This window comes from Brassica rapa, chromosome A01 (assembly GCF_000309985.2).
Source record: "Brassica rapa cultivar Chiifu-401-42 chromosome A01, CAAS_Brap_v3.01, whole genome shotgun sequence".
Lineage (NCBI taxonomy): Eukaryota > Viridiplantae > Streptophyta > Magnoliopsida > Brassicales > Brassicaceae > Brassica > Brassica rapa.
Window position 1 is genome coordinate 4,616,263 of NC_024795.2, and position 10,864 is coordinate 4,627,126.

At 37.7% G+C, this 10,864-nt stretch overlaps 4 protein-coding genes across 5 annotated transcripts; 3 read left to right on the plus strand and 1 right to left on the minus strand.

Annotated features, from left to right (window-relative positions):
* The first annotated feature begins 108 nt into the window (after positions 1-108).
* On the plus strand, positions 109-3,087 carry LOC103855575 (decapping nuclease DXO homolog, chloroplastic). Its single transcript, XM_009132583.3, has 13 exons — positions 109-490; positions 826-1,073; positions 1,164-1,229; positions 1,400-1,478; positions 1,575-1,654; positions 1,753-1,776; positions 1,886-2,010; positions 2,100-2,316; positions 2,400-2,453; positions 2,541-2,587; positions 2,677-2,761; positions 2,847-2,910; positions 3,002-3,087. The coding sequence occupies exons 1-13, from the start codon at positions 109-111 to the stop codon at positions 3,085-3,087; spliced, it is 1,557 nt and encodes a 518-aa protein (XP_009130831.2).
* A 128-nt stretch (positions 3,088-3,215) lies between these two features.
* Positions 3,216-5,102, plus strand: LOC103855586 (casein kinase II subunit beta-2). Of its 2 annotated transcripts, none has more exons than XM_033273681.1 (5): positions 3,216-3,651; positions 3,918-4,127; positions 4,213-4,322; positions 4,409-4,574; positions 4,732-5,102. In XM_033273681.1, the coding sequence occupies exons 1-5, from the start codon at positions 3,444-3,446 to the stop codon at positions 4,860-4,862; spliced, it is 825 nt and encodes a 274-aa protein (XP_033129572.1). In that variant the 5' UTR covers positions 3,216-3,443; the 3' UTR covers positions 4,863-5,102. The 2 variants fall into 2 exon arrangements, with proteins under 2 accessions (XP_033129572.1, XP_009130842.1); XM_009132594.3 differs by having other exon boundaries at positions 3,219-3,651; positions 3,909-4,127; positions 4,732-5,095.
* Positions 5,103-5,257: 155 nt separating this feature from the next.
* Positions 5,258-6,699, plus strand: LOC103855597 (coenzyme Q-binding protein COQ10 homolog, mitochondrial). The gene is made up of 4 exons (XM_009132605.3): positions 5,258-5,787; positions 5,881-6,076; positions 6,165-6,296; positions 6,378-6,699. The coding sequence occupies exons 1-4, from the start codon at positions 5,489-5,491 to the stop codon at positions 6,483-6,485; spliced, it is 735 nt and encodes a 244-aa protein (XP_009130853.1). The 5' UTR covers positions 5,258-5,488; the 3' UTR covers positions 6,486-6,699.
* Positions 6,700-8,954: 2,255 nt separating this feature from the next.
* LOC103855611 (FCS-Like Zinc finger 2) lies at positions 8,955-10,207 on the minus strand. The gene is made up of 2 exons (XM_009132618.3): positions 9,699-10,207; positions 8,955-9,516 (listed from the first exon to the last, which is right to left on the minus strand). Exons 1-2 carry the CDS (start codon positions 9,965-9,967, stop codon positions 9,327-9,329), a joined length of 459 nt encoding a protein of 152 aa, XP_009130866.1. The 5' UTR covers positions 9,968-10,207; the 3' UTR covers positions 8,955-9,326.
* Between the last annotated feature and the right edge of the window lie 657 nt (positions 10,208-10,864).

Here is a 10,864-nt window from a genome sequence, read left to right on the forward strand (position 1 = left end):
GTAGTACTTTCTAATTCTCGATTCCGAACCCTTTCTCTATCGGAAGCTCTGCAACAGAAAGGGAGTGTGTAGAGAACAAACCAAAACCCCAAAACCTTGGTGTGAGATATGGATATACCGCCGATGAAAAACCCAATGGACGACTTGTTCGGCGAAGACTCCGACAACGACTCACGATCCTCGCTTTCGAAATCCTCCTCTTCCGGCAATGCTTCTTCCTCCTCCTCGTCTGGCTCAGCTTCCTCTTCCGGAGCTTCTTCCTCTAAAGGCGGAGATGGAGACGGTGGTGGTGCTGATTCCAGCAGCTCAAGCGATAGCGGAAGCAGCGGCGGGAGAGAAGACCATGGAGGTGATAGCTATAGGAGCAACGATAATGTAGATAGTGGAAGCTACCCTTACGAAGAAGAGGAAGATGATGAGAGAGATCTTTTTGGGTCTGATAATGAAGACTACACTAAGACTCCTGCTTTAAGCACTTACTCAATCCCTGGTACGTTTTGGCTCTCAGTCTCTTTGTAAAGGTTGAACCTTTTTTGTTTGTTATTTTATCTTTGTGTACTTACCGCTGCGACTGATTTGTCTTTTTGGCTTCTGGGTTTTGTCTGGATACTAAGTTTGTACCTTCTATTTGTGTAAAAGTGGAACCTTTTTGTTTGTGTACTTACTGGTTGCGACTGAATTGGCTTCTGGGTTTTGTCTGGATACTAAGTTTGTACTTTCTATTTGTGGCTCAGTCTCTATGTAAATGTAAAAGTGGAACCTTTTTGTTTGTGTGTTTGGGCTTTTGGGGTTTTGTCTGGATAGTACTGATGTGAGATATGACAGTTTTGCCTGCGGGATGGAGCAGTGACAACAACGGTGGGAGAGGAGGGATGGGGCGTGGGCGTTGGGGAAATGGGAGAGGAGGAGCTGGGCTTCTTCCTCGCCCTGGGCCTTTCCCTGGAGGACGTGGAGGCCGCGGTGGGTTTGGTGGGAGATACCAGAATTATCAGCGTGATGAGCGGTTTGTTTCTGAGCTTAAACTTTCGAAAAGCAAAGAGACATTGTCTAGAAAATCCACCGTCTTTCAGGAGGTAACGTTTACACTTGTTTTAGATTATTTAGAGGCAGAATCGTTGTGCTTATTGATAGGTAACACGTTTCTGCATGTTTGATATTGACAGCCATGTGAGCTTACTAGCTACAGTCGTGTAGAAGGTGGAGAAGTGTTCTTTGATGAGCGAGGTTTGGTGAGAGTTTTTGGTATTGTTGTTCTTTTTGATTCTCGCTTGTTCTTTTCCTCATCCCACTAAACTATCTATTTGATTGGCTTGTAATGTATATATGCAAGCACATACATATGTGAAATATACAAATCGACAATACCTTAAAATGTATCCACTTTGTTATTGTTTTCCAGAGGCTTTTCAAGCGTCATGTTTCTGAAGACATTGGAGCGGATTTAAATCAAGGTTATGATACTTTTATTGAGAAAATAGGTAATGGTTATCATATTTTGTGAGAACTATTAGATCATGTGCAAGATGTCGAAGTTTGAGGTATTAAGCTGCTGATTGTTCTCTATGTTGAGGCAGATCTGGGCTCTGAGGGCTTTGGTGACTTTCTTGCCAGCATTAGAGCAAAAAACATTTCGTTGGAGAACATTCATTTTGTGGTACGAAGTGCTTGTCTATCAGTCCATTTCACTGCCAGTTTCATTACTTTGAACACATGATCCATAACACTCTTTTTTTTTTGCTTTGTTTTCGACAGACATTCCGTAATAATCTAAACAAGGTAAGGAAGATCCCCCAACATTTATATTATGCTTTGTTCTTGAAGCCAATTAACTCCATAGTTCTGTTTGCTAAATCGCTTGCTTTCCTTTTGGTATTATCTGTTTCAGATACTGGGTGCTGCTTATAACCGGAATGAACCGTGGGAGATGGGTGTGCATAAGAGGAATGGGACCATTTATCTTGATGTGCATAAGCTGCCTGAAAGACCACAGAGTGACTTAGATCGCCGCAGGTAAGTCTTCATTTTTACTTGTTTTAACGGAAAAAAAAAGGGTGATTCTACTAATTAATGTAAACGCTGCTGTATTAATTAATCATCAGATGTTACTGGGGTTACTGTTTCGAAAGCCTAGCGACTGAAGATCCAGGGAGAGCTTATGGGGAAGACATACATCATGTGGATGCAAACGTTGAATTTGTATCTGTTGTCAAGACTAAACTCGGAGCTCACCGTGTTCTCATGGGTGCTGAAATGGATTGCTGTGACGAAACTGATGAAGGAAGGAGGATTTATATAGAGTTGAAAACATCTCGCGAGGTATTCCACTTAATGCTATAGTTTTCCTTTCCTTTGTTACCTCAGCTTCTATGTTTTCATTGCCTATTGTTTACACTCTTTAGTTGGATGATCGTACCGTAGAGAGATTTGAGAGAGAGAAGCTGCTTAAATTCTGGGTAAGCAATGATATCTCACGAGTAGCATCTGTTGTCTTTGTTTCTCCTTGTGGATTCTTAGGAACAACTATGAAACTATTGCTGCAGATACAATCATTTGTAGCAGGAGTGCCATATATTCTCGTTGGATATAGGTAAAAACCCATCAAACGGTTTGGGCTTATAAATTCATGAGTTTCTCCTTTTCGAGATTCAAGTAAACATTTCCATAACTTGGTTGTAGAGACGATGGAGGGAGGCTAGTACGCACAGAGAGACTGAGAACAAAAGATATCGCACGCAGAGCCAGACTGAAAAACTATTGGCAGGTCAGTGTTGTATCCACTAAACTCTCATTATATATAATCCGAGTCTTGTTAAAACTAAACACAATTGAGTTTTTTGGGAGACTAGGGAGGAGTGTGCTTGGCATTTGCTGATGAGGTTCTTTGCTGGCTTTACGGCACTGTTAAAGAGAGTAAGCTCCTCCGATTTTCTTTTTATTTGTGCCTCTTCTACTACATATACAAGTGATGGAAGACCAATATATTTATGTGTTTTATTTGCAGACGAAGATTACACACTACAGTTCGTGCATCCATTCATTAGGCTAGAGCTTCTTCAAGCACAGTCATGTCCAAGCCTTTCCACGTGAGAAATGAATTTAACACGACTGTACAACTCGGTCCAAGCCTTTCCACGTGAGCGTCACGTGTCTCTCCTCTTTACCGGAGAGAACCTAATTTTATTCCCGTTTTGCCCTTCCCTCTTCTTTTATTCTTTTCTTATCTAAAAAAAAAAAAATCACCGAGCAAGAACAAAAAAGAAGGAAAGGAAAGGAAAGATCTGTGTATGTATGTATAATACAATACCACCACGAGAAGCTCCGTATCGAAACCCTAGCGATTCCGAATCTTGACCCCTCTCCTCCTTTTTTTCGTTTTTTTTTTTAATTTTTTTTCGATTAACCGGCGTGGATCTCCGATAACTGTGGAGAGAGATAATTAGATCATGTATAAGGAGAGGGGAACGCGTGGATCGAAGTCGGAGGTGGTGGTGGTGGATCAGAAACGCGTAAACAAGGCTCACGATAATCATCGAGCGTCGCATTCCATGTCTCACGCCGTCAACGGAAAGGGCAAGGCGGTCGCGATTGGGAAGCAATTGCATGACCACAACGCTCGCCCTTCTTCCCTCTCCAAACCCACCATTTCCGACGGTAAATCATTCCTTCTCTAATCGCGATTTGTTCGATTCAATTCAACTCCGTAGCTAGGGTTTGCTTCTGCTCTCTTGATTTGGGGATTCAACTCTTTTTCGTTTTTCTTGTAATGAAACGTATGAAAGCTAGAAACTTGATGTAAAAATGATTTTGATTGAATAAATTTTACATTCCAAAAAAAAAAAAAAAATGAAAGCTAGAAACTTTGATCCATTGTTCTTGATTCTACCAAATCTTTCTTGTATTGTCTGTAGATGTATCAGACACAGACAGCGAAGAATCTGAGGTCAGTGGTTCTGAAGGGGAGGACACCTCATGGGTATCTTGGTTCTGCAACTTGCGTGGGAACGAGTTCTTCTGCGAAGTTGATGAGGATTACATTCAGGATGACTTTAACTTGTGTGGCCTCAACCATCAAGTTCCTTACTACGACTATGCCCTTGACTTGATTTTGGATGTTGATTTTTCTCAGGGTAAGTCTGTCTTTTTTTTACCCATATGATTACTATTACTATGTTTTTTCATGGCATTAAAGTGTGATACTTTTTTTTTTCCCAGGTGAGAGGTTTACAGATGAGCAGAATGAATTGGTGGAGTCAGCTGCAGAGATGCTATATGGGATGATTCATGCTCGTTACATTTTGACCAGCAAAGGCCTGGCTTCTATGGTACATTAACTCTCTTTTTTTGTAAGTAAGTAAATCCTAGTTGAGCATAGTCTAATTTTTAGTGTCTTTACGAATGGTTTTTGCAGTTAGACAAATACAAAAACTATGACTTTGGAAGATGCCCAAGAGTTTATTGTTGTGGCCAACCTTGTTTACCGGTCGGTCAGTCTGACATCCCTCGATCAAGCACCGTAAAGATATATTGCCCCAAATGTGAAGACGTCTATTACCCACGATCAAAATACCAAGGAAGTATCCTTTTTTTCTTATTTCATTCACACCTCACTTTATGCTACAATGCTTAATAAAGAGTATATAGTCTGGTTTTGCTTTGCTTTGTCTCTCGGTGAATATTTCTATACTATGCTGTATTTGTGTTTGTTGTGCTTTAACGTAGAAAAAAAAACAGACATAGATGGAGCATATTTTGGGACAACGTTTCCACATCTGTTCCTGATGACGTACGGGCATCTGAAGCCACAAAAGGCAGCGCAAAGCTACGTTCCAAGAGTGTTCGGGTTTAAGTTACACAAGCCGTGAAGGAAAGAAAGAAGAGGAAGCAGGTACAAAGAGTATCATGCGTTTTGAGAAAAGCAAGAGACTTGTGGAGACAAAAAAAAAAAGGAAGAAAAGAATGCATGTTTGTATCACGAAGATGAAACTAGTTTCTCTCTTTTGTTTTTTTTGTGTCCTTAGTTGGTTTGGACACAACATTAATTAGCATATCATGAATTGGTGAAGTAAAAATCGCATATTAGCATTGTCTTACCTTATTTGTTCTCTTTTGTTTTCGTTGCTCCAGCACTCGAATAATAAAATTGTTCCCAGTAATGGCTACTATTTTCAGGATTTTGGTATAAGCTCAAAGCCCATTGAGCCCAAAAAGAAACCCAATAACACACGGGCCAGTGACGAAGAAAACAATTCTGAAATATTTTAATTTTGTAGAGGTGCGTGCGTGTGTGTTCCTGCGAGCATATAGATTACGTCTCTCTCTCTCCCTCCCTCTCTCTCTTTTGCTTGGTGAAGAAGAGGGGTCTTGTAATTGATTTGTTCCTACCGAATCGAAAGCAGTTTTGATCTTTTGTCGTCCGTTGGTTCTGTTTGCAACCCTAAACTCTCCCGACACACGTTTGTTTTGGATCTATTCGCTTGTTTTTGTAATAATGCGACCGTTTATGTCTGGCACGAGAGCTTTGTTCAGCCTAATATCATGTCGAAACGCAATCAGGAGTCGTGGCGGGATCGGTGAGAGGAGTTTTAAATCGAATCGAATTGGGTCTCTTTCGGGGGTAGTAGAGAGATGCTCATCACACGGGTCCATGTCCAATGAAGACGATGCTAGAAGATTCTCTCTCGGGACAGGGAGGTTAATTCAGAGACGGCATTTTCTGGGTTGCGGAGATGGGGAGGAAGGCGGTGGTGGTGAGTTATCCAAGATCTACGAAGAGCGTCGTGTCTTGGGGTAAGCAATTCAAATCAGCATCTAAAGGCTATTCATTGTGCATCAATGATTTCGTTATTGTTTCACTCTTTGCGGCTTCCTTGTTGATTGCAGGTATTCTCAGGAGCAATTGTTTAATGTAGTTCTAGCTGTAGACTTGTACCACGGCTTTGTTCCTTGGTGTCAACGCTCAGAGGTTCTTAAACAATATCCTGATGGCTCTTTTGACGCTGAACTGGAGATTGGTTTCAAGTTTCTCGTTGAGAGTTACATCTCCCATGTTGAATTCGAGAGACCCAAATGGATTAAGGTAAGTAAGGACTTGCTTTCTTTTGTTTATTAAGCTTTTCTGCTTTGTTTGTTTGAGGGATGGAATCTTTATGACATGTACTTTTCAGACAACAGCGAGGGACACCGGCCTGTTTGACCATTTAATCAACCTCTGGCAATTTAAGCCAGGTCCCATTCCAGGAACCTGCGAGCTTTCTATCCTTGTCGATTTCAAATTCAACTCTCCTCTCTATCGCCAGGTACTAATATTTTTTGCAGCATTATTGACGAAACCTTGAAAGTAGATTGAAAGTGTATCTCCTTTTTTTTTTCTTCTGAAGGTGGCTTCGATGTTCTTAAAGGAGGTAGCAACAAGACTCATCGGGGCATTTAGTGACCGATGCCGACTTGTGTATGGTCCTGGAGTTCCAGTCGATGAAAACTCATGAACAAAAAGCTTGATACAACATATATATTATTATATAATGGAACTAACAATATCAGGTTAGTTTTCATCTTGTTTGCTAGAGAGCGAGATTACGCCTCTTACGCCAGAGCTTTTGTTGCATTTTTTTAATTGCTTTTGCATAAGAAGATCCAACACATAAGATGTCTGTTTAATGTAAAAACTGAAATTTATTATATCCGTTTCTCTTTTCTTTTTTGGGAGTCATTTCTTTTATTCGCAACATGTCCTTTTTTAGTGTAGATAGTGTGATTGATTACAACACACAGGCTGACGTATGTGGTGGCATAACTTGTAGGAATAAGCTTTCAAAAGCTAAAAAAATGAAGTAGAGAGGAATTCAATTAGATGGAAATTGAACACTATAAAACGAAATCAAAGATGTTAAAGTCCAGTCATAACCATTGAACTCAATGGTTTCTTTAGTCCGGTGTGTTAGTCTTTAAGATATGTTTTTTTCCCTTAAAACCAATGTTCCGTTTGATTGTATGTGGTTAAAATAAAGTCTTTTAAAAGATATAGAAACACAGCTTACATATTTGGAAGAGATTGATATTTCGAATGGCATAAGTTATGTGCCCCATTTGTGCCTATTCTTATCTTCCATGTCTGGCGCAAATCAAGAAACTAGGAAATGGATGAAAGAGGTCTTGCTTAACTACCATGCTTCTGTTGATAGGTTATATGAATCTATATAAATAAGTATAAACCTTAATCCCACTCACGTTCTTATGAATTCAATGCGCTTGGAGAGATTGGAGCCCATATATTCTGAACCATGTGTTTATTTCATAGATGCTAAAACAGTCCTGTTTTTTAAGTTGTCGCTGCCTTAGCGTCAAGCGGCTATAATTTAAAAGATTGATAAATATATCCAACACATAAGATGTCTGTTTAATGTAAAAACTGAAATTTATTATATCCGTTTCTCTTTTTTTTTTTTGGGAGTCATTTCTTTTATTCGCAACATGTCCTTTTTAGTGTAGATAGTGTGATTGATTACAACACACAGGCTGACGTATGTGGTGGCATAACTTGTAGGAATAAGCTTTCAAAAGCTAAAAAAAATGAAGTAGAGAGGAATTCAATTAGATGGAAATTGAACACTATAAAACGAAATCAAAGATGTTAAAGTCCAGTCATAACCATTGAACTCAATGGTTTCTTTAGTCCGGTGTGTTAGTCTTTAAGATATGTTTTTTCCCTTAAAACCAATGTTCCGTTTGATTGTATGTGGTTAAAATAAAGTCTTTTAAAAGATATAGAAACACAGCTTACATATTTGGAAGAGATTGATACTTCGAATGACATAAGTTATGTGCCCAATTTGTGTCCTATTCTTATCTTCCAAGCCTCGCGCAAATCAAGAAACCAGGAAACAGATGAAAGAGGTCTTGCTTAACTACCATGCTTCTGTTGGTAGGTTATCTGAATCTATATAAATAAGTATAAACCTTAATCCACGTTCTTATGAATTCTATGCGCTTGGAGAGATTGGAGCCCACATATCTGAACCATGTGTTTATTTCATAGATGCTAAAACAGTCATGTTCTTTACGTTGTCGATGCGTTAGCGTCAAGCGGCTATAATTTAAAAGACTGATAAATATAGCAGTACATAATTAAAAAGAGGTCGCTGCGTTTATTTTACAGAGTGTTATCGGAATTGCCTTCGTAATCAAACGCGGGTGTCGCTGCCATTTGGCATTATTTGTATGCTGACGCTGCCATCCTTTACCGAACAGGGCTAATCAACTCATTTAATTTAAACTAATGTTCTTCCTTGTGGATGATGAGTCGATCATCCATTCAATTGCTCATTCTCTATTCTTAGAAGCCAAACAGTTGGTCCAAATTTACAAGTCACAAGATCTCGTCAATGATGAGGTTTCGGATTACTGATAATGTCCATCAAGATCTGGTGATGAGTCATATTTGGAGAAGACACAAGGATCACATCGCACATCTCACTCTTTAGCAACTCTTCATGTCCTAAGGATACCTTTATCACAACAACTGAAAAATGCAAATCATGACCACATTGAGTCTCATTTTGTTTTCGTCATTATACTAACCAACTCTTATCTGTGAAGAAATTGTGGTTAACAAAGACCTACGTTTGTGACTTGTAAGGCGGGAGATGAAAAGTTTATTAAATGTTTAAATCTTTGCCTGAAAAAGAAAACTGTACTGCAGTTCTCATTTAACCTCTTTGTACTGCTGTTTCAATGAACTGGAAAAAAAACTTGTGTACTGCACAAAATGATCTCACAACAAAACATGCTCAGAAACAAATGTCTAATAATAATACACCATTACATAATTCTTTCTGAGTCATCATGACATCAAACCTACTCCACACCAGTCAGAATTGATTCCACTACATCACAATTTATTCCGAATTATAACTGCATCGTATTTTGAATTTAATAACGAAATTTAAACAACAGACAATTTATGAGAATTTATTATTACAACATTTTTTTTCAAACAGCTTTGCAGAAGATGTTAGTAATATACATATATTTTTGTTTTCTTCACCTACTAAAAAGAAATAAAAAGATTTACCAAATTCACATTGACATTTTCTTGTACTCCCAAAATTGCATGTTTTTGTAGAAAATGTAAAATAAAACTAATAATAAAAAGAAAAAGAGACAAACCCTTGAAAAAGAGAGGTTTCTTCACTTTTTATTTTCTTTTTATCTTTTTATTTTGTTTTCCTGAGTTTTTTCAAACCATTAACCAGCTTTTACAGCAATTGACGTTAATGGATTCTTCTCTTTTTTTTTTATCTTCCAGTTTTAAATAAAGAGGAATCGAACTAGGCAGCAACAACAGTTCCAGTGTGTAAAGCATAGTCACGAGATCTAGTTGGAGAAGAAGAAGAGCTTCTCTTTTCATTTCTTCTCATAGCTTTCACAGATGAAGACAGATTACGTTTCTTCTCTTTCACTTCGTCTTTATTTATCTGTTCTTCTCTACACTCTTCGCTACAGAACGGTGTGTCTCCTCTGTTATTCCCACAAAATCAAACGTTTCAAAATCAGACACAATATATATCTTCTTGAATTCACAAAAAAATGTAAATCAAGAATCAGGGTTTCTTCTATCATTGACTAAAAAGTATCGAAATCTAACGAGACGTATACAGATGATTGAAATAAGATATAAAAGAAAAAGAAAAGGTATGTACCTGTACATAAAGATGTCTCTGTTGTCACCAAGACGCTTCTTACAGAGAGAACAAGAGTCCAAGAAGTGAGGAAGTGATTGTTGTCCGAAATAGCTATTGTCGGCTCTATAATAATGGAACTTTCCAGGAACAACAGCAGATCTAGGTGAGTTCTGATGGTAATTGTAATAGCTCTGGGGATGGTACTGATTCATGTTTTTGTAACAGGGAGTGGAAACTCCAGCATCCATCTCAGCTTCTTCTATAAAATAAGGCTTTCTCGAGTCCATTCTCTTTATTTTTTTTTGTCTTTCTCTTCTTTCTTTTTTCTTGTTGTTCTTTGAAATGAGAAGAGAGAGAGGTTTGGTGTGGAGGAGTGGTTGAGGGGAAATGGAGTTTACTTTTATAGCAATAGAAGGACAGGTTTGTTTTTGTTTTAAGAGAGAGAAAGTAAGGAAATGCAGCAAAGTTTGAGGAAAGAAAGTGACGAGAAGAGGAGAGAGAGAGAATCTATTGGCTTCTTTGTTTTACAAAACCGCTTTTTCTTTATTTCCTTGACTTTGTTGAATTTCATAGTAATTCAAAGAAAAATTCAAAAACTACCTAACCATTGTGAGGAACAGTTGAGGGTTGAGGCAGTCACATAATGATAGTAGTTTTCCTCCGTTTATAATTTTTTTCTAAATCAATATCCAAATAGTAAAATTGTGGAGCAGTGAAGGCTCTTTTATTTAGAAAAAAACACAGCTTGGCTATTAAATTAAAAGTATTTAATTTACATGATACAAATTGATTTAGTAAAAAACAATCAACCTAGAAAATTGGATCAAAGTCTAACCTTGTGCTTAAAATAATCTAAGTTAAAACGGAAACATAACTTAAAATATTTAAATTCTGAATAAAAAATACAATAACCAAAAAGTAACTATGGTATGAACGATAACAGCTACTTAACTATAGAATAGTATATGAATTTAATGTACTACTGTAAAATCTACTCAAATAAATTTATGTGTGCGACATGATAAATTTTGTAAACTGAAAAAAAGAAGATAAATTTGATTTTTTGTCAACCTTTTCTTTTGATAACTAATTTTTTTTGTAAATAAGAAACAGTTATTCAGGTACTTGCATTCAACTAAGCCATTACTTATTTATCTGCTTAGTGTTTATACTATGTAAACAAA